This window comes from Vespula vulgaris, chromosome 22, assembly GCF_905475345.1.
Source record: "Vespula vulgaris chromosome 22, iyVesVulg1.1, whole genome shotgun sequence".
In the NCBI taxonomy this organism is placed as follows: Eukaryota; Metazoa; Arthropoda; class Insecta; order Hymenoptera; family Vespidae; genus Vespula; species Vespula vulgaris.
In genome coordinates, this window is record NC_066607.1 from 2,931,791 (window position 1) to 2,956,298 (window position 24,508).

The window sequence follows — 24,508 nt, forward strand, 5'->3', positions numbered from 1 at the left end:
TCAATGGGGAATATAATATTCGATTTCGATGCCTTGTTATACCTGCATCCAACGATAGTGGGGGAAGGGGACAATCCGCGAACAGTTTTACAATAATATGTCGATTGAGTCGATGCTGGTTATGCTAATGAGTTTGCGTAGGATAGAAATCGGTATTTTTACGTATCGTACGCGTTAGTGCGAATATATACGATGTATAAAAAAAAAAAAAAAAAGAAAAAGAAATGCATTACTAGCACAGGTGATTCTTTCCTTAATTTTCTGCTATAAAATAAATGATAACAATAAAATATATTGATCTGCAAAATCGATTCGGACAACAATTTGTTCGCGTGCATTGATCGATGTATGAAAAAATATTCGAATTAAATTCTCGACAATTTCGTCTTGAAAAACACCCTGTATATACTTATACATATGTATTTACATATACCATCTCATATTATTAATTATCAAAAAAAGAAAAAGACTGAGATACGATATATCTACGTGTAAATGTGTACGAAATAAAGAAAATAAAAACAATTTTAATATATATATATACATATGTATATAAAATAAACGAAGATAATAAACGAGAAAAAATAAAGAAAATAAATGATAAAGGAAATAAAAAAAACAAAAATAAGCAAACAAGCGAACAAATAAACGATGCTTACCCTCTGCCATACGAAGACGTTATGGACCATGGCGCATCCGCAGAATACAATGCCGAGGCCGATAAAGACAGACGTTACTATAGCCGGCGTCGAGTGAAACTGTATAAACGTATACAGGATCATGCCTGTAAGGGAAATAAAGGAGTTTCAAAGATTAAAGTCCTTCCTTTTCTTTCCATTCCTTTTCTATCGTTGCTACGTCAGCGTGCCAATTAATGTGTGATATAATAATGCATGGACGCAGGAATGCTCGTATTAACGATAACGATAGGAAATATTCACGAGATAAAAAGAGAGAGAGAGAGAGAGAGAGAGAAGGAAAGAGAGAGAAAGAAGAGAAAAAAGATGTTCTCACCGGTTAAGAAGACTGGAATGCTAATGAAAAAGCCTCCGACCGCGCAGACACGGCTGATAGACGACTTTTGCAGGTACTTGTTGCTCCTGTAAAAAGTAAAAAGAAAAGAGGATGAAAATGAAAGAAAAAAAATAATGAAAAATAGTAAAATATAAAAAAGAGTATATATCACATGATATGAGAGTAAACAACGACAAAGATTTATTCAGATTCAATTATAATATAAGAATGGAAGAATATGTATGTTATATTTGTGTGTATATATATATATATATATATATATATATATATATATATATATATATATATATTTATAAATTTGTAAATAAAGTTATTTGTTTAGAGATTAATTATTTAAAAACAGAAAAATTTATAAGGCAAACCGACATATTTAATTATCACATCACTCACTTTTAATTAAAATTCTTAAAATTGAGACTTCAATTATGTATACTTCTTTTTTTATATACATTTTTCAACTCTTCTTTATTCATTGTGAATTATTTTAATCCTTTACTGAGGTTGTTAGTTCGTCCATTTCTTTTCTTTTTTTTTTTTAAATGTAAAGAATTATTTTTTTTTCTCTTTTTTTTTTTATAAGTCTCATTCATTCAAAGGGAATAGAAAATTTAATTTTGTATAAGTATCGACACGTATTTTCTCGATGCAGATACCTTTCGAATATGTATGAGTATCCATTTGAAGAGATGTAATGTGATTAGATACATATATCTTTCTCTTTCTCTCTCTGTCTCTCTCTTTCTGTCGTGTATGAAATCAAATCTCGAAAGTGGCTTTTAAGTATCGACGGAACGTCTTTCCTCGAACTTTCTCGTTGTATCGTGTATCGTCTAATGTCACGTAACGAATTACATCGTGTGATTTTATTACATAGACATATCTACAATAGATTTTATATCTATAATTACACCGTGTTAATTTTAATCTCAATTTGTTTATTAATATTATACAAATATATACAAAATTTATCTGAATAGAATCGTTCAGGATTCAACAAATTTAATTTCATTTTTATATAATTCATAAAAATATTTTTAATCGACTCAACTCAATTCAAATCAAATCAAATCAAATCAAATCAAATCAAATCAAATCAAATCAATTTGATATATGATATATAAAGTAAAGTAAAAAAAAAGATACGAAAAAATACATGTTCTTGAACAAATAAAATATAAAAACATATATCTACATTCATAGATAATGTATTCGAGTGTATTCGAAATTATCGAAGACTAATAAGTCTATCCTATATCTAATTTTGTTCTATCTAATATTTTTTCAGGCGAACGTTTTCGTTTCTAACGACGCGTTTCGTGTTCGTAAGATCCTTGTCGACAGTTAAACGCGTCAAACAGATTTATGATCACGATGGAGAACAAGAACCTAGGTAGGTGTTTATAAGAGATCCAAGCTAATATCTTATATACTATGTCGGATATATAACCGTAACCAAGTATAAAGAGGGAACGATTTCACCAAACATAATCGTCTTACGTTTCTCCATAAATTACAAGAGCCGTCAGATGATCTTAAGCATCGGTTCCTGATAATGACTATCTTGCTAAACTCTAATTCGAAAGGAGGGGGCTGCTATCGAGTTACCATCGTGACATTGAAAACCTTTCTCACGATTTTTGCCGAAACGTTTGGCGAAACGCTTTGTAAAACAGAACCTATAATTCGTATATACTTACATACCTAACTACCTAACTATCTACCTACCTACCTACTTACATACCTATACAGATTGGGAACTATAATTATTTTACTATCGTATCATTTACAAGAAGTCTTTGCAATGATATACACTGAGAATTTCTTCTTCTTCCCTTTTTTCTCTTTTGTTTCATTATACTTTACTTTGTTTCGATAATAATCCTTTTAACTTCTATTCGATATCTTTAAATTAAACGCATACATCGTCAGATTTCGACAAAAAAAAAGAAAAGAAAAAGAAAACACGAAAAGAAAAGAAAAGAAAAAAGAAAAGTGGAAGTAAAATTAACAAAAAAAAAAATAATAAAAAAAAATAAAAAAAATCATTGAATGATAAAAACGCGTTATCAAAAATGTTATTCATTCGAGGTCAATGACCTCGAAGGGTGGTAGCAATGGCATCGTGGGAAGCGCTCTTGTTCGATGAACCTCTTTTAAACGCAGCACGTATGTATGTATGTAAGTATGTATGTACGTATGTACCTAACTATGTATGTACGTATGTGTGTACGTACGTACGTATGTATGTACAGTAAAGATGCGTGAGTTTTTTGCACCAGAAAGGTGGAACCTCGCGCTCGACTTGGATGAGTGTTCTCTCTCTGCACGCGTGAGAGAACTCAAGACGAAGAGTAGCCGCGGATAGAATAAGGGTCCGTTAACGTTGATCGAGCTACATATACTCCCTTATTACTAGTGTCACGGTAGGACGATCTAACCGGATACAAAGAGAGAGAGAGAGAGAGAGAGAGATCTTTTTCTAAGATTTATTGATTTTAATGAAGCGGTATCGTTGAAAGGTATGTGTATTTGTATTCGTTTATGTGTAGACCTTGTTATATAAATATACACACAAATATGAATTATTTAATAATATATATATATATTTATATATACAATAATATATATATATAATATATTTAATATTTTAATAATAAATGTATGTATGTATGTATGTATGTACCTATGTATGTATGTATGTATGTATATATATTGCATGGAAGATTTAATTATCTTTGAATAGAATTCCTATTTCCCATATATAACATTCTCCATTTTCATCGTGGAATGTTTATGAATGAAGTAGAGAATGATTGAAAGATAGAATTAATTACACCTAAATGATCTTTGATATGCATAATAATCGGAACAATGATCGAGGCAATCTTTGCTTAATTGAGCTAAAAATTAAGGATAACAAGTGGTAGTGATAAATAATGAGATATATAAAGATATGTTAAAGTAAAATGAAATGGATTAAATTGGAAATATCGATGATTATGTAATAAAAAGAGATTTATTATTCAAACGAGATATATCTATTATAGTAGTTACTGTATTATTGAAAAAATGCCTGGAAGCGAAAGAAAGATCGATGAGTATTCGCGGAAGCCATTTTATTTGTCTTGAAAGTGGATCAACGTTGTAATCTCGATGAATTTGCGCGTTTAGAGAACAAAAATCGATAGGCCAGTGACAGAAGGAAGAAACGTTATGGGTCAACGTTAATGCTCCTAGATAACTACCCTTTCGATGTAGATATTTCTATAGATACGTATGTATGCATGAAAAAATATGTATAAAAGAAAAAAAATATATATATATATAAAACTATCAAATGATATATAAAAATGTATATATTAATAATAATAATAATAATAATAAAGCTAAATATTCTATATCTTTCTATTTGTATTATATACATAATAATAAATGCATTCTATTTGTTTTATATAGACCGAATATATATATATATATATATATATATATATATATATATATACGTACGTGTATATGTATATATATACACATACTTATAACTTTATATAATATATATATTTCATATAATTTGCAAGTATATAACTATACAGATCCATATCGTGGAGACACATACCTCTCTTTGTACGACCTAGTGCACATACACATAGATATGTACAAACACATATATATATATATCTATATACATAGCTAGAGAGAGAGGTGGAGAACGCGATGGAAACGATTATTCTCTTCGTGTACGGTCGAGGGTATGCATGCCGTTGCATTTGACTTCTCTATGGCTCGCTGCATTCGCTTCGACCCACATATAACGGTGACAAAAGGTAAAGAAAGAGAGAAAGAGAGATATAGAGAATGAGTAAGACAAAGATAGAGAAAGAGAGAGAGAGAGAAAGAGAAAGAGAAAGAGAACACCAAAGTAAAAGTGCGGATATCTCATCAAGAGGAAAGTCACGTTTCGACGGGCAGGACGTGACGTGTCCTTGAAGATATCAGTGGCAATGACGTTTCACGGGTGTCCAGAGTTCGCGAGTATATATATATGTATGTATGTATGTACGTACATACGTATATGTAGATACGTATGTATGCAAAGTGTTCTTTCACTGATGAGAGATATATCAACCTTGAAGAATCTGAGAAAGGATCTCCTTTATATCAAGGAAGAGACTCTTATGATTATTACGTAAGCAAATAAATTCATTTAAAAACGACTATATTTATTTTAATCGATTCTATCGAAACGAAAGAAATAATAATAATAATGATGATGATGATGACGATGACGATGATGATGATGATAATGATGGACTATATAATTAAAAGAAAGTCTCTATTAATTATAAAAATGAAAAAGAAAAAAAATAGAAACTAACTGTCGATTATATAAAAACAAAAAGAGGAAGAGAGAAAGATAGAATATATTGACGAAGTAAATAAATAAATGAATAAATAAACATAAAGTATAGAAAAGAAATTTAAAAAAGAAAATGGAAACGAAACAGAGAGATAAAGAAAGAGACAAACAGTCGGGATTCGTTTTGTAAAAGGGACATTGACCTCGGTCTCCGTGATGTCTACGAAGGTGGACCAAAATATTCGGCATCTCGCTCGCAATCTTATATATATATATACACATAAGATATATACATATACTCAGGCGTTTTCACGTATATACATATATGTCACAATGAAGAGAAAAAGGGTATCAAAAGATAGTGTCGACCGTATTTAGAATATCTTTCCTTGCTTTTATATTCTTATTCGGTGTCGACGACCGACCGATCGACCGACCGACCGACGGATTCATAAATGGCAATGCGGAAAAACCGCGCTAAGCTCGCGGAACGGCTGGTTTCATTGCCGCGAGAGAAGTGTTCGTAACTTACAAGAGGGGAAAAGAGAAAGAAAAGAAAAGAAAGAGACGGTCAGAGAGAGAGAGAGAGAGAGAGAGAGAGAGAGAGAGAGAGAGAGAGAGAGAGAGAGAGAGAGAGAGAGAGAGAGAGAGAATAAAAAAGAGAGAGAGAGAGAAAGAAGTTGAAGAAGAGAAGAAAGACGATATTAAAGCGAGAACCGTAGTCATTCTAGTTGGCGAATGGTTCCACGTGGGGACGAGCCTCTTTCAGGATATATTGATGATTATTATACATACATAAGCGTGTATGTAAGTACACGTAAATACCTAGGTATTATAAATATACTGGATGAATCAAATCAAACGTAACGAATTATTTTTAATCATTTAAAACGCAATAGAAGATTGCGTATCATCGTAAAATTATCGACACGTTGCGATTGATCTACGATTTATTAATTATGAATGAATACAAAAAGATATATATATATATATATATATATATATATATATATATAAATTTGATGAGTGTCACGCGATTGATATAACACATGTAAAATATTAATTCTTAATTTTCTAACAAATCGTACGTTCAAAACTTATAACATCGTCACATAGATATTCTGTCTAATTAATAAATATAAGCATGTAAGTATGAATGAAATATATATATACGTATGTTAACATCAAATATTAATTAAAAAACAAAACTCGAAAGTAACTTTGGTAATTTTCATTTTCTCGTAGAATAATACATATGTATATAAATTTCAAACAGTTTATATTTGAATCACCCTGTATAAATGCGTAGATATGCGTGAGGTATACACACATATATACACACAAACACACACACGTGTACGATGTGTAACCACGTAGATACGTGCCGTTAGAGAAAGATGCATGTAATATGTTGCGAAACGGTTAGCCGCACAATGTCGGGGAACTCGAAGAAGAGCTAGGACATGATGACGAGCCCTTTTCCCTCTTTCCTCTTTCCTCTTTCCTCTTTCCTCTTTCTTCTTCTTCTTCCTCTTCCTCTTCCTCCTTCTCCTCCTCTTCTTCTTCTTCTCCTTCCTTCTTCTCCCCTTCTTCTTTTTTTTCTTTTTTTTTTCCTACACTACTACTACTACTAATACCACCATTACCTCTACTAACATCACTATTACGTACTCCTACTACACTACTACTACTACTACTACTCCTACTACTATTACTAGTACTACTACTATTACTATCTGTTAATGTATTTCATAGCAGAGCGAGAACGTAACCGAAGCGAAGCCGTGTTTATGCCATTGCACTTCCGGTTGGAAGCCAGAGATCGAACGGCCATGTTCTCTATTTTTTTTATTATTTTTTTTTTTATACAAACATCGATTTTATTTAGATACCGGAAGTAAACAAACAAAAACTGATCCATGTGCTTTTGATTTCATATAGTTAGTTTGAATTTCAATCGATAATCCGATCATAAGATCGATCGAACGCTCATCCATTTTTATCTACTCTTAATTTATTGTTGCGAATAAATTGTTACTAGAATTTTATATATATTTTTCTTTTTAGAGATCCGGTCTTATATGAAACTTAATTATGATCTCCTATTATTAAGATTGTCTCTCTCTCTCTCTCTCTCTCTCTCTCTCTCTCTATATATATATATATATATATATATATATATATTTCGTTATCTCTCTTTTTCTTTCTCTTTCATTCATAATTCAGTGTTAGAAAGTTTGTCTTTCATCGTTATCGTGCATTATAATTTTCTATAATTTTCTCTCGAGATCGAACTTAAGTATATTATAATTTAATTATGATCTCCTGCTCATTTGTTATCGTCAAGACACTTTTCTCTCTTTCTCGGTCTTCTTAGTTTAATGGTAGAAAGATTATTCTTCATTACTATAATATCTTACAGTTTTCTATCATTTTCTATTTAGAAATCGATCTTATATAAAACATAATTATGATCTCCTATTCATTTGTTATCATCAAGAACTCTGTTCTCTCTCTCTCTCTTTTTCTATCTATCTCTCTCCTTCTCTTAGTTTAATATTAGAAATATTATTCTTTATCGCTATCGTATATTTTAATTTTCTATAATTTTTTATTGAGATAAATTTCATATATATATACATATATGCATATGCATATGTATATTATTTATTAATTATGATCTCCTATTCATTATTTATTATCAGAACCATTTATCCATACTCTCTCGATAGTGTATAATTGAAACGACATCGCGAACATCGCGTTTTAAAGACGAACATTGAAGATTTTCGTATGGAAGAAATTCCAGTCTTCTTCCTTCGTGTCAGCCTGGTTACTTGTTGAAATGCATATAATACGGCGAAGAAGAAGTCGAATTAAAAGGACCGTTCCACAAATAACATCGCGAGGAACGTAAATAAAAGGACTACGAGTCGAGTTTCTAGAAACGCAATAGAAGAGAAACCCATCTATAAATAGGAAATTAAATTAACTCATCGTTTTCTCAGTCTGTTGAAGATTTATATACGCGTGAGAAGTACGGTTGACTCACAAAAAAAAAACAGAAAAAAAAATATATATATATAAAACTTCTCGATAATATTATCATAAATAACAGACGAAAGAAAAATATTTTCAATGACGATAATAAAGAAAACGCAATGCGCGTGTAATAAATAAGAAAATAAAATAATCATGATGTATCCATATATAAATAATCAAATGTACACAAGTACGTGCGTCTGTCGTATAATAAAATGTATATAAAAACTAGGCCAAAAAGAAATTATTTTAATATCTCAAAACGGATGAAAAAAAAGGAGCATTACTTGCTGAAATTATAGCAACAACAACAACAACAACAACGATTAAAATTATAAGAACAATGTCGATTTAAGTATCGATATCGAAAGATCGATCGAATTTCGTTGGAATTGATTAAAAAAAAAAAAAGAGCTAATGAAAATAAAAACGAACGAACGAACATATTTAAAAATGAACGAACGAGAGGAAAATCGAAAAGTAAATGACATGTGAGTTACGTGTGGTAACTTAAAGTAAAGTAAGGTAAAATGCGAAGTCTCGAATAAGCGATCATCTTAGGAGATGATATATAAAACCGGGCTATGGTAAAAACACGGAACGACGTTTCCAACGATGTGGATCGGTGAGCGTTAACTTCTCACCAGGTACGGGATGATGGATCGTACGCGTTGATCGTACGATGCTCTCTACACGATGATGGATCGTACGTACCTACCTACGTACATACAAACGACATACCTATATACATACGATTCCTAAATACGTGTACGTCAACCCTTTTACGAATTCTCGCTCTCGATGACCGGCTATAATCGAGAATTAACGTAAGAACGAACGAACGAATCAAAAAAAATGAAGGAAAGAAAAGAAAAACGAGAAAACGAGGAAAAAAAAGAATGAAAAACAAACCAACGAAAGGAAGAAAGAAAGAAAGAAAGAAAACAAAATAAAAGAGAGATAGCAAAGATCGTACCTGTTTTACCTCTTTCAAAATGATCGTTCTCTCTTCCTCGAAAAAAAATTAAAAAAAAAAATAAAAAAGAGGGAAGTTCGAGTCGAGTGTCTGTTCTATGTAACGAAAAGGGTGCACCCTGATGTTTCTTAAAGAAAAAGAAAAAAAAAAGGGAAAGAAACAAAAAGAAAAAATTCAGAAAAAAGGGGAGAAAGGGGAGAAAGGTTCGATGGAATAAAAATGGGAAGGTGCGGGTACTAGGGTAAGGTGAGGATTGGAGGGAGGATTATCGGGAGGGAGAGGGAAGGAAGGAAGAGGGATAACCGTTACGACTTCTCGACTCGCACCTGTTCTCGTACCCTCTCTTTTTCTGGGCTCATCCTACGATCCATTGTACATTTTAGTTAGGGCTTACCTAAGGAACCCAAAAACGAGAGAACGAATACAACGTCATGTTATGGGTTAACTTAAATAACAGTTTAAATCTCGGCAAATTCTTTCGTAACAATTGGATACATATGTATGTATGTATGTATACGATTAATTATCGAATAATCATCGAAAGAATTTGATCACGATTTCGATCGTGGATTTTCATTCGACTGATCCAATTAATTTCTATTATTTCTTAACTTGATCTTGTTGTAGATATTTTATTAAATTTAATATTGGAGAGAAAAAGAGAGAGAGAGAGAGAGAGAGAGACTTTTCCTCGAGGACTTTTTTGAAAAAAAAAAGAAGAAGAGAGAAAAGAAGGAACTAACGAATGGACAAAAAACAGAAAAAGAACGAAAAACAAGAAAAAAGAAATTCGAAGAAAAATCTCGCGAGCGAGTAGTCGACAATAAAAACACGATGGCCTCTCTCTCTCTCTCTCTCGTCGAGGAGAAAATTCTCAAGCCTCGTCCGTTGATGGGGCTCGTCGAGAAGAGCCAGCAAATTCGTTCCTTATCCTCGAAACGTGCCCCTCGAAAAAAAGAGAGAGAGAGAAAGAGAGAAAAAGAGAGAAAAAGAGAGAGAGAGAGAGAGAGCCGACTCTCGGACGCCGAGAGATTCGAACCCGTGGAATGCGAAGTAGCACTTGAGAAGAGACGAATATAACGCGTGTATAACACCAACGCTCGATACCCCATGGTAACCGAAACATAAACCAGACGTGAGCATCGCGTTAGACCACAAAACGTACAGGAGAGGGGGTGAGCCTATAGCCGAAGCTAAGTTTGAGAGGTGGGGTAGGTAAGGAAGAGGAAAGGGAGGTTTGAGTTTGGGTTTGGGTTTGGGTTTGAGTTGGTACCAGAGGGATACGCGATACTTTCACTCGGTGGCAAGATAATAGTATTTTGTCTTATTACGAAAATGAAAATCAAATACGAAAGAGAATAAATAAGATTTAGTAAATAATTTAGTATAGATTGTAATGTAAAAGTCGTTCGTTCCTATTTAATACAATTTTGTAATTTTGTAATGCAAAGACAAGAAATTTCATTCATTGATAAAATCGATATATTCATTTTTAGCAACGTTCGTCGCTTTTGATAAATAAATAGAATTAATAGATAGCAGAACTAACTGAAAGAAGAGATATTAATCGATAAAGTCTGTAGAAAATTCAGTCTGTTCAATTTATAGTGGGATTACGAATGATCGCTTGGTCGAAAGAGGGAGATGGAGGGAAGGGAGAGGGGTGGGAAGGGATTAAATTCGATAACTCGTTTTTAACATGGGCCCATCGTAAATGAAAATATTTCATTGAAAACGAAAGAAAGAGAGAGAGAGAGAAGGAGAGAAGGAAAAAGTCGTGAGACGCTTAAGACGATTCGTTTCGATCGTTTTACATCGAATCCTACGTTTTATCGTTGGAAATGGGTATTTAACTAAAATGTAGAGAGGGGGTAGAAAAAAAGAGGGAGAGAGAGAGAGAGAGAGAAGGGAGGAAAGGAATCTTTTGGTCGTTCGCCGATCGGTGCGTTGTAATTACATCGGCCGACACGAATTTTGCAACGGGAGTTCGGCTAATTTGTCTTTCGTACGTAGCCATATATTATTTTGCAGACGATTTCGACATTCTATCAAAGAGTACCTTCGATCTTTTGCGAGCACACAAATCATAATAATCGATAGAGTTGATGAATTTCAATCGAGAATATAAAAAGAAATACAATAATATTTCTTTTAAATTTCTTTTTTAACCATTCTAATCTCGAATCTGAACGAGAAGAGAACGTACTATTTCCCAAACGTTTCTAACATCCGAATAGTTTTAATAATCGAAACGAAATTTTCTTTTGCAAGAGCATTTTTACAAGAAATTTTGTCTAAACAAATTCTAAGAAGATCTAACCGAACGCACGATCATACGAAAAAAAAAAAAAAAAAGAAAAAACTCTCATTAAACACGTAAGGTCGTTTAATCGCAAATATTTCCTTTTTCCTTCTCGATAAAAATACCGAACGCATTGTTAACGATCTCTGTCGAAAAACTTGTACCAAACGATAGAAAAAAAAAAAGAAAAAAAAAAAGAAAGAAAGAGAAAGAGAGATTCGTCACCGTGGTTTCCGTAGGATGAAGTAAAGTAAAGAAGTTAGAGTGGTGGTCCGAGAGATTTGTAAGTATGAAAGCGCAAAGATCCGTTATCGCGAGCCACTTAGGTAATGAGCTAGTAGCACTTAGTAGTAGGTAGTAGGACAGAAGAAGAAGAAGAAGAAGAAAAAAGAAGAAAAAAGAAAAAGAAAAAGAAGAAGAAGAAGAAAAAGGAAAAAGTCTTTCAGAGTAGACTCAGTACGATCGTTAAATCCTTTACATTGGTGTTGTTGGCATTCGTACCCTTGGACGATGACAACAACATCGTCGTCGTTGTTGTCGTCATAGTCATAGTCGTCGTCGTCGTCGTCGTCGTCGTCGTCGTCGTCGTCATCATCGTAGTCATAGTCGACTGTTGGCGATGACAACGAGTAAGGCCGCACCCCAGGGTGTCTCTGAAGAGTCTACCAACGACAATGGGCCGGGAGAAGGGCCGGGAGAAGGGCCTGGGATTCACCATTAGCGTGTCGCTTTTCGGAGCACGTCCGAAGGCGTACAGAATGGAGGTCTTCGCTCGTAACAATGCCATATACTTGCCGACGTTGCTGACTAAAGCGGTGCTTTCAAAAGCTTTTTTCTTTTCTTTCTTTCGTTCTTTCTTTTTCTCTGTTTTTTTCATCTTTTTTTTCGTCAGGTTGTACATTCTTCGTAAGGATGAACGAGAACGAGCGCAGGTAGAAAAAAAAGTGAGAGAAAGAGAGAGAGAGAGAGAAAGCAACGATCGTGATAAGGTTCAAAAATAAAAACGAGTTCGATCGATCGTCCACTTATCGTTGAACCACCAAAGATGGGAAATTTCAACGAATTTCAACGACCGAGATAAAGAGAGATAAAAAGAGAAAGAGAAAGAGAGAGAGAGAGAGAGAGAGAGTTAGAACAAGTATCGACCGTGATAAGGACGTTCAAAAATAAAAATGCACTTATCCTTAATGCCATCAAAGATGAAAACTTTCAACGAATTTCGATCGATCGGTATCGTTGTTGTTGTTCATGTTGTTGATTCTTTTTTCTTCTTTTTTTTTTTTTTTTAATACGAGTTCTAATACGTGTTCTAATACGTCTCTCTATAAAGAGATCGACTTTCATCTTACCGCAACCAAAAAAAAAAAAAAAAGAAAAATAAAAAGAAGAGACAACAGGTACCATGGGAGACGCGACGATAGAATTTCAATCGCATGGGACCTTCGACTACTACTACTACTACTACTACTATTACTACTACTATTTCTTGAAAAGAGAGAAAGAGAGAAGGAGAGAGAGAGAGAGAGAGAGAGAGAGAGAGAGAGAGAGAAAACTTCGGAAAATTCTCTCTCAGGTTTCTGTGCCTCGAGGCCTCCGAACAAACACGTGGAATTTCAAAAACGATTTTTACAGACATTCCTTCCAGGGGACCTTGTTTTCTTTTCTTTTTTTTCATTTTTTTTTTTCTGTTCTTCCCCTTCTAAATCTCCTTAGATACTCTAGAAATGGAAGTGGTTGTAAATAATAGGGCCAGGGCCATTGATATCGCACGATAACGATGCGAGGGAGGACATAAAAAATTAAAAACAAAAAGAAAAAAAGACATGAAAGTACAACAACCGGGATCATCGGTTATCTCTTCTTTGATAAGATAAGTTTAAATAACGTTAGTTAAACATTACGCTTTTCCTGTTACGATGTTTATAAGAGATTTATTTTATGTAAAGAAAGGGATCGATGAAATCACGATTTATAATTACCAATATCGATCAATTTCTAAACGTTCTAATTAACAATTATCACGATCTCGTTTTCTATACTTATATATATATATATATACGTACGTACATATAGAGTGTATCAGAAATAGATGATCAAATTTTAAGAACATATTTTATTTTTTGTAGGAGGATGAAAAAAAAAAGATCATATAAACACGAGTTCGCGAACGTTTCCTCTTCCAAGTTACATAAACATTTTTTTTCCTTCATTTACATCAGACATTTTTTATTTACATCGAACAATCCATGCAAGGTCGAAACGAGGTAATGCGCAGTATGCCAAAGGAAATCATTATGAGCAGTTATTTATTTATTTTTTTTTTTTTATGAAATTTCGTAACAAATCAAATTACTTTTAAAGTCTTTGTTATAAATAAAAAAAATATATATGACTTGAAAAGAAAACATTTCCAGATTGATGCTTATGTAAGATCTTTTTTTCATGCTTCCAATCAGTAGAATCTATTTTTTTGAACATTCGAATATAAATTATTTATATATATCAATAATTGCATATATAAATGAATAAATCAGTGATACATATATATGTATATATATATATATATATATATATATATATATATATGTATATATGTATATAAAAACAAATCTATCTTTACGTTTCTCGTAAAAATAAGAAGACTTCTTTAGCGAATCGAGAGTTTCTAGTCTATCTACCGGCTGTTACGAAATAAAGAAGAGAGGTCACGCTCGACGAACTTCTCGATCGCGTATCTCCTAACGTGTAGAGGTATCTTCTATTTTTTCATATCGTGCTTTCGTTTTTTCTTTTTTCTTCCTTCTTCTTCTCCATCTTTTTTTTCTCCTTTTTCATTTCATTTCATTTCATCCGCGTTGCATCGCTAAAAAGGTTGCCGCTTCGCACCTGTGCGTTTTGCCGCCTATCACGATTGTATTCCTTTAAGAATACCTATGTAAGTGTATGTATGTACGTATATATCTGTATATATGTATGTATATATATATATATATATATATATATATATATATATAAATATATATGTATGTAAGAGGTACACAGGACGTGAATTTTTACGTTCCGCATTCACTCTCGACTCTCCGTGAGAAGAAACACTATACAGAAGAGATACAACCGATGATGTATCGCGAAACTCATTGATCTCGTGCTGGATACGAGACACCTACTTTCGAGCATATACGTGTGTGTGTGTGTATGTATATATGTACATACGTAAGTATACGTATAATATGTATGTACGCATGGATGGCTGAGAACTTATTCCAAAGGAATAATCTTGATCGTTGGTTGTGTACGCGAGGAGCGTTGAAAAAAAAAAGAAAAAAAAAAGAACAGAAAAAAGGAGAAAAAGAAAAAAAAAAGTGTGTCGAGGATTTGGCGTTGCGTACGCGTGACATACCAACGACGTTGTTTTCTTGTCTTTCACTAACTTCTATTACTTTATTCGAACGGAGAAGAAGAAGAAAAAGAAAGAGCAATAATTGTTGTCCGTTTATAGATATATCTCTCTATGTGTGTCAAGAGAAAAATAAAAAGATGAAGCAAAAAAAAAAAAAAGAACTGGGATTTAATAATCGTTAGAAGAATTTTGCTAAAACGTGTGTGTGTGTGTGTGTGTGTTTTTTTTCTAAATAGACCGCCATTTATTGAGGTCGATAATTCTAATTCTTTACTTATATTTTTTGTTTCTTAAATAACTCGCTCGATATTTATAATAGAGTATCAAGTACGTAATAAAAATGGCGCGACTCTGACATAATTATTAATACCGAAGGAAATATTATTACGAATGATTGTTAAAAAAAAAATCAAAAAAAAAAAATCAAATAAATAAATCGGATAAATAAAAAAGAAAAAGAAGAAGGTCTGAGTAGAAACGATATCGATAACGACAAAACGGCAATGCTCGGAAAGCTTTCACAAGGGTCACGAGGTACGTTATTGCACGGTCGATCTTTCGAAATGGGACGGCTTTTCTTATTTCGTTAATTAATTACGGATCCTCCGTTGTAACGGCGGCCAGCCGGCCGTCGGCACTCTCGAAAGTAATCGAACTGGATTCCAGGGCGTCAAACTCGCACGATAAGCGGTTCCCTTCGCTCGGCTCATCGTTCATCGGTTAACGGCCTCGCAAAGTAGGAATTGTACATATAATATATATATGTGTGTGTATGTACGTATACATAGAAGACACGTACTTATTTATACGTATTATACGTATACAGCGCGATCGCGAAAAGAAAAACGAAAGGCAAGGAAAACCAAAAACGAAAAAATAAAAAAGAATGAAAAGAATGAAAGAAAAATGTATTTACCGATGTCCCTGATACGACGTCTTGACGAGTTTAACAGCAAAGAGGAACTGTATCGCGCAGACCAGTAGGCAGCACAGGTTCAAGGACAGAGCGAGGGCGCATAAAGCCAAGGTCACCTCGTAGACGATCGTGTACTCCTCCGGGCTGATTAGGCTACTCGGCGTGACCGTCAATGGTGAAATCTTCAATAGGAAGATCAGGGAAAGTAGAGCGAGCAACAGAGATACCAAACACAGTAGTCCAAGACTCGTTAACATCTCCTTTACGCCTGCCTCGTGGCATCTATGATTCCTCGACAATGAGGAGGACCAGGAGGCGTTGAGAGGTATGACGGTTGGTCCAGCGTGTCCGATTTGTTGGACGGCCTGTAATGCCGACTGATGAAGAGCAGGTGCTGGAGAAGGTGTCGTTTGGCTAGGCAATCTAGATAATCTGGATATATCGAAGCCACCGTTCGCCTTCGGTCTATCCTGATGAATCGGCAGTTGAACACCGACGATCGTCTGACCAGGCACGCTCGACAGATTGTTATTATTATTGTTATTGTTATTCTGTCCGTTGACATTGTTACTAGCACCAACGACCGGACTGACACTGTTAACCGAATGCTTCGACGTCGACAGGGTCGAGAGATTAAGGGCGTGAGAGTGATTGAGCCGTTGGGAGAGATTGTTAACGCTCAACTGCGAATGATTCAAGGGATGACGATGAGCCGAGGAAGGTGTCGTGGCTGCTTGATGAACGTTCGACGATCCCGTCGTTTGTCTTTGCGACGTTTGATGAACCAATGATTCGTAAACGTCGATACCGTTCGTCCGAGCAGAGGTCGATGACGTTCCACGTGCGATCGTACCACAACTACCGTTGCCACCGTAATGTTGCTGTTGTTGCGGTTGTTGTTGTTGCTGCTGCTGCTGCTGTTGTTGTTGTTGTTGTTGTTGTTGCGGTTGCTCCTGTTGATTGTGCTGATGGTGATGATGGTGGCCGGCGTGCAACGAGCCAGAGCTCGTCTGATAGTCATTGTGGTGATGCCTGGAGCCCGCTGACGACGGTTGCCCCGTCAGGATATGCTTCAGCATTACTCGACGCTGATTTCACGGGCGGAAGGCTGTCCTCTCGTTTAACACCTTACATAGTGTCCTGTCTTTCGATTCAAATTATTCTGCTTGTCACTCTCTCTCTCTCTCTCTCTCTCTTTCTCTCTGACTCTCTCTCTCTTTCTCTGTCTCTTTCTTTCTCGTTCGTTCTCGATCTCTCAAGGTCGTCTCTACGTACCCGGGCTCAACGAGTTGCTACACAGAAGGTCCACCATGGCGACGACGTGGATTCGCAATGGTAACCCTTAAATGTTGGGCCACTTTCTTTCAGGAGAGGGACTACCGCTTGAGGAACGCCGATCTGATAGGAGAAGGAGGAGGAGGAGGAGGAACCAGCGATGTGGATGATGAGCTCCGAACGACATCGGCATCGTACAACGAAGTATAACGCGAAGTTCACCCGCCAACCTTCGCCAACCCAAGCTCCCACGCGAACTCCTTAAGGTGGCTGCAATGTGGGTCCACTTCCGTCTCCCCTTTCTACTACTCTCTCAGCCGGCATAGCTTCCGAGATCGTGTCGGCCCTCCTGGAACAGGTCGTAGAAAATAATTAATGGACCGTTCGAACACAAGAGAAAGAGAGAGAGAGAGAGAGAGAGAGAGAGAGAAGGAAATAGATAGATTAACTTAAGACTCCAAGAATGAAGAAGGATATTAATAAATAATTGGATTTTCTATCCTTCATCTTCTCTCTCTTTCTCTTTTTATTTTTCATCCGTTTCCATCCATCCAACGATCAGTAAACGTCAAAGAAAAGATTTGATAATTTTTCTTTAAGCAACAGTAACCATTTATTTGATCAGTCTTTTTGTTAGTCAATGATAAGTATTTTGTAAAGAGAAGAAGAAAAGAAAAGGAAAGAAGTAGAAATGGTCGAGCGTGTAGAAATATTTCGATGAACAAAATTTAATTAACATATTGATATCGTTCGATACTAAATTATAAATGAAGAAATTCGTATAAAACGAATAGGAACAATTCGAACCTATTTCTATTTCTACAAACTATACCTTAGAATATCAAATGAAACAATAATAAATGAACAATGTCGGCGAAACGATCGATAAATACTATCCTCTTTCTTTTCTATCTTTTCTTTTGGAGGAAAAAGAAAAAAATTTAGAAAAAGGGATTGGAGGTGTGTAACGAACCGACGTCGTTTAATTAAATATTAAATCGCTTGATCGACGCTAAATTGGTCATAAATTCGCGATATATTAAAGGCGATGAAATAGAAGAAGAAAAAGAAGAAGAAGATGACGAAGAAGAAGAAGAAGAAGAAGAAGATGACGACGGAGAAGAAGAAAAAGAACGACGAAGAAGAAGAAGAAGAAGAAGAAGGAGAGGAAGATGATGAAGAAGATGATGAAGAAGATGAAAAAGAGGAGCAGGAGAAAGAGGAGGAGGAGAAGAAAGATAGGAGTCGAGAGAAATAAAGGGAATATTAGCGTCTTTTCACCATTAACGACTCAACAGAAGAGATACGTTCTTCGGTCACCTTCGTTCTCGCACGTATTATCGCTTTCTAGCTAACGGCTTGACTCTTCTCTCTCTCTTTCTCTTTCTCTCTCTCTCTCTCCTTTTCTCTCTCTTTCTTTTTGTTGAAGTTGTTGCTGTTACTGCAGTTGCTGCCGTTCTTCACCGCACATTTGCCTCCTACGGCGAACGTATACGTATGGGAGGCCTCGCGCGGGTCACGCGAGCTTCTACACCTACACGTTAACTTCTCTATCTATATATATATATATATACACATATATATACACGTATGTATGTATTTATATAAATGTACGCACATGTGAGTGGGTGGGTGAATGGATATGCGTTTATAAAAAATATATAAATATATATGTATGTATGTATGTATGTATGTATGTATGTAAAAAATAGAAAAAAAAGAAACGATCGAATTCAATAAAACGAGGACACAAATTGGAATGATATCTACGCGAGAAAAATATAGAAAAACATTTTCATACGTCTATATAATTTTGTAAGTATGTATATTGTTTAAAAAAAGAAGAGAGAAAAGAAGAAACAAAAATGGCGCGCGATCGATGATCGATTTTCTTTACGAGTGAAGGCTATCTCATCGTTCAAGAAGTCGATACCATCCACTAACTTCGCGAAGAACGTACGTTCTTTCTATTCATAGCGCACACGGTAAATACCCCGAATCTATGTATGTAGGTGAAGCTTCGCGATCGATTAGAGAAACTCGCTTGGACGTATTTGCGCGTTATATTCTTTTTCTTTCTTTCTTTTTTTCTTTTCTTTTTTTTTTCTTTTTTTTTTATTTGCCTATAATTTCTCTTTCCTAGGAAAACTAGAACATTTATTCTTTTTTTTTTCAACAGTCGACGATACATCGGTCGATTTGTTTTTAATTTTAAAGAGATGGAATAAATGAAAAAAAAAAAAAAAAGAAAAAAAAGTTGTAAGAAAGAAAGAAAAAGATCGCAGCTAAATATTATCACTTGATAGATACATCGAAAAATATAATAATTAATTAATTAAAACAAAACAACTTTTAAGGAATTAATCTTGTTGAAATAAATCGAAAAAATAATATACATATATACATATACACATACATCAAGCACACGTGCGCGCATTAGAGTAAGTAAACTTAGATATCAGACTTAAAATATTAGACGAAAAAAAGAAAAGAAAAAAAAACAAAGAGAAAGGATAAAGAAAAAGAACAAAAAATCGGAAGAAAATAATTCTGTTAAAACGAATTAGAATACACACACATACACGCACACGCACACATAAATACGCACATATTTATTCGAGAAACGAGCTCGTGTATCTCAACTCCGGAAATTCGATCTTAAGTTTCGCGAAATCATTCTTTCCTGTATCCTGCCGAGGGATCAAGATGTGCGATCACTCGAGTCGAGCAGGATCGGTTATCAAGACGACGAAGACGAAGAAGACGAAGACGAAGACCAAGAAGACGAAGACGAAGACGAAGAAGACGAAGACGAAGACGAAGATGACGATGAGAAGCACGAGGAGAGTGAGGCTGTTGTCAATAGCCAGACTTGACTCATAGAAACGGGTTCCGCTCGCATTCCGGACGTCCAGCCTGCTGGTCACGGTGAGCACGTCCAAGCCCTCAACCAACACGCACATACACACAACTTAAAGATAGATAGAGAGAGAGAGAGAGAGAGAGAGAGAGAGAAAGAAAGAGAGAGATGTATGTATGTATGTATGTATGTACATATATAAATATATACACAAGTGTATACGATCCCAATGAAAGAAGATAGCAAGAGTAGAACGCGCGGACGCAAACGGTACAGTGGAAAAGCGCGTAGTAAGCGGCTCGAATCAAGTCCAAAGACTTTCGTAATAAAACGGTGCCCTCATCCGCTATTTCGAAGACCAAAAATAGTAATGCTACTACGTCTTTAGGAAAAGATTAGGTATATTTTTTTTTTTTTTTTTATATATATATGTATATTCTTAAATCATCTTTCGTAAGACTTTAGACGCCTTACGCTTCTCGAGTAATAATACGTTCGTTACGTCATATAAATTAGTATTATGATTAATGAATGTGGATATATCCTCATATACGATGATTGATTTTATGTGTTTTGTGTATATCTGTGTGCGTGTGCGTGTATGTGTGTCGATTAATTTCTAATTAAGTAACTATATATATATATATGTTGTTTATCATATCAAATTATACGATTATATTTATTATATTGATCGTAATAATTTCTTTTATGTTTATTGTTAAGATATCATTTTTTTCAATTTGCATTTAAATCCGATATTTCAATTTACATTTAAATCCAAGAAACAAATAACTCTCGATTTTAATATACCTATTTATTTATCTTATTCATCTATCTATCTATCTACCTACTTATTTAATAATAAGAAATATAAAAAATTAAATTAAACTCCGACTCCCACGGATTTTTTGATACGTATTTTATTAGAAAACGGGTTTTGTGCCAGTCAACAAACCGTTATTAGACACGTTGGATGTCTCATAACGATTCAAGATCTATTACACGTGTAATAATCGCTTAAGTATTAATCGTACCGTAATCTTCTAGTTTCAATGACACCGTCAACGTTGCGGTTTATTCACAGGGATCGTTGCTCTCTTTTTTTTTTTCTTATCGAGTTAAAAATTGCACGGAAAGGTAATTTTGTTTGAATGAGGTGTTTTGAACCGTATAAATGTACGTACATATATGTACACGCACACGTGTGTGCACATATATGTGTATATGGAACGAGTGCGTGACACTAATTATCATTCAGTGATGAACATCTCTCTATCTCTTTCTCTCTCTCTCTCTCTGTTTCTCTCTGAATCAACGTAGCGGAACGACTTTTGTTATTTTCGATCGTGATACGCGAATCGGTCCTCTCTTTTTATGGGAAAGGGAATGTTCACTTTACACGACCCACATATTCAACGAACTATCATTATACACAGTAACGTACTAAAGGTTATTAACTGAAAGCGAAAAACTCGTCTCTTGTGAGAACGAAACGAAATGGTTTATAATTTATTCTTTAAATGCCAGAGAAGAAAAAAAAAAGAGAAACAATTATATACACGGTGTCGTGGAATAAGTGGGAAATATTTTAAGGGATGACTTCAGCACGTCGAAACAATAAAAAATATGATTCATATGTCCGATATAACATGTGTATATGCTCTCGAAATATTTTACTAATATCTACGAATATAGTTTGAAGATTTAAAAAAGTCATCAGCAAATTTTAGGAAAATTGTAAGGCATGGAAAATTTGGAAATGAAGATTCGATAGAAAATTTCATAGAAAAAACAGCAAGAAAAAAATTTATTACGAACACATGAGAACGATTTTCCTTTCGTTTCTTTCTCTCTTTTCTTTTTCTTTTTTTTTTTCGTTATCTTTTATCTCTCTCCGACGATTGATAAGAAATGGAATAGCAAGCAAATCCCATGTTTTTCTACACGCGACACTCCGTTAAAATTATTACGAGCTTATGCGCCATGCAAGGTTTCCTCGTTTCGACGTCGAGCGAAGTCCTACACACTCGTTGTTCTTATCCAATTTCAGAAACTTTCCTATACCCTGCCTATATCCTGCCTTTTTTCTTTTCTCTTGTTTCTTTTCTTTTTTTTTTACGAAGACTTCGAATAAGAACATTAAAAATAAACGAGCACGTTTCAACCAAGTAAGTAATCGAGATAATAAATTAGTCTTGTTTGTAAGATTAATAATAAAATCGCAGTTTGCGATTTAAAAAGAAAAGATATTATCACAATTCGTTAATAATTATAATAATAATATATATAATGCATGTAATTAGTATTATTATTATTATTATATAATGTTTGTATAAATAATAATTAAATTAATATAACACTTCACAAACATTTTTTATCACGAATTGATATATATATATATATATATATATATTTATACATTTATTTTTTATTTGAAAAATGCAATCATATAGAATTTTAAATCGATTTCTTTACTATCGATGATCGAGTTAAAGAAGAGAGAAGGCTTCCCCTTTTTCCACAAGCCATACGATCCGTAAAAATAGCATAACAGTGGTATGCGGGCCGCGAAAGGAAAAAGAAGCCATTTAATGTAACAGCTTTCAACGAAATCGAATTAGTACAATGAGAAGAAGCTAACAAACGAGATAACAAGTAGATATATGAATTGCAAATATTTTTAAAAATAAAAATTATCAGTATATATTTTGATGATTATAAATAATTAAATGTTAGGATTAATATATCATTTATATTACCTACTGATATTTTATTATAAATAACTCAATTTTTTTCAATATTTTTATTAATTAACGTAATAATGTAATTTTATAAAATAGAAATAAAAATAAAAAGATATATATATATATCTTAATAGAAATATAAATAATTAAGTGTCAGAGTTGTCTTCACTTCTATTATAAGTACCTATACTTTATTATAAACACCGATCAAATATTTAAAAATATTTACACGACGAATAACAGACCCCGATGTAAATTTTTATCAAGAGAATCGTCTATCGGCGAGTTAAAACTAGGCTATCAAGAATACTATAACAGTAAATATAATAGTTCGAACGTTAAACCACTATTCAGTAGCAGCTGTGTCCTCGAAATAATCGAAAGAGTTTTCTATTTATAGTCAGATAGGTGTGCGTGTGTGTATATGTATGTTCTCTTTGCTAATAGGCGATAAAAAAGAAAAAAAGAAAAGAAAAAGAAAATTCAAAGCAAACTCGCGTACTCCTTCTTATCATTATTACTATTATTATTCTTTTTCTTTTTTTCTCTTTCTTTATTTTCTTTTTCTTTCTTTCTATCTAACTATCTATTTATCTTATACATGGAAAAGGAAAGTTTAAAGGAACGAGTTGAAAGTAAAAGTTTCTCGAAGGAAATGGGAAAATGGATGGAAAGGCAGGTAAAAGGGGTAAAAGGGATAGAAGGGTGAAGGGTAATTAAATTTGGATAAAAAGGATAATGAGTTTGCAAAAACTAAGGGAGGAAGATTCTTGGATAAAGGTTTTGTAAATTCGCCCTTAGCAAATCGTGTTTTTCCGACGAAATTGTTTCCTCCAACTTTGTCTTCTTTTTTTTTGTAATAAGAAATATAATCAAACATGACGATTACGATATATTATTTACAGCTGCTTTAAAAATATTCCTTCTTTTTTATCTTTTTTATTTCGACGAATTTTCTGTGGGGTCAGAAATGATTTCTGAAAATCATTCGAATTTCATTTGTAAAAACGATTAAATATGTAGCATTGAAACTAGTAGATTCGTAAGAAAGTCAATGATTTTCCGAGCGGATCGATGAACTTGTAAACAACAACAACAACAACAATAAAAACAATGACGATGACTACGCTGAAGACACCAAAGATTACAAGGATGAAGTGAACGACAACGACGACTACGACGACGACGACGACGACGACGACGACGAAGAAGAAGAAGAACTTGAACCAACTTCCGTGACGAAAGAAAGAGAAAGAGTAAGAGAAAGAAAGAAAGAGAGAGAAAGAAAGAGAGAAAGAAAGAAAGAGAGAGAGAGAGAGAGAGAAAAGCAAGGTCGTTGCCTAGATAACAGTTGCAAGGTACAGTTGCCTCGCATGCCTGCAACACCAAGAGAGAGAAAGAGAGAGAGAGAGAGTGTGTGTTTGTGTATGTGTATGCAAGGAAACGAAAGAAAAAGAAAGAGAGAAAGAGACAGAGACAGTCAGACAGAGAGAAAGAAAGAGAAAGAGAGAGAGAGAAGGGGTTGTATTATCGGTGTGAAATCTTACAATCTTTTTTTTCACTATATATATATATATATATATACATATATATCTTTCTCTGTC

At 34.0% G+C, this 24,508-nt stretch overlaps 1 protein-coding gene across 4 annotated transcripts in view; it reads right to left on the reverse strand.

Annotated features, from left to right (window-relative positions):
- Positions 1-24,508, reverse strand: part of LOC127071542 (myb-like protein Q) — a 38,703-nt gene that overhangs the window by 4,637 nt on the left and 9,558 nt on the right. For 3 of the 4 annotated variants that reach the window (XM_051010920.1, XM_051010923.1, XM_051010921.1), the window contains exons 2-4: positions 16,026-17,649; positions 1,015-1,100; positions 660-784 (exon numbers count right to left, since the gene is read on the reverse strand). In XM_051010920.1, coding sequence (XP_050866877.1) covers positions 660-784; positions 1,015-1,100; positions 16,026-17,104 — 1,290 coding nt within the window. In that variant the 5' untranslated portion in view covers positions 17,105-17,649. Of the gene's footprint in view, positions 1-659; positions 785-1,014; positions 1,101-16,025; positions 17,650-19,908; positions 20,320-24,508 lie in introns of those variants that run through there. The other variant, XM_051010922.1, reaches the window with a different exon arrangement.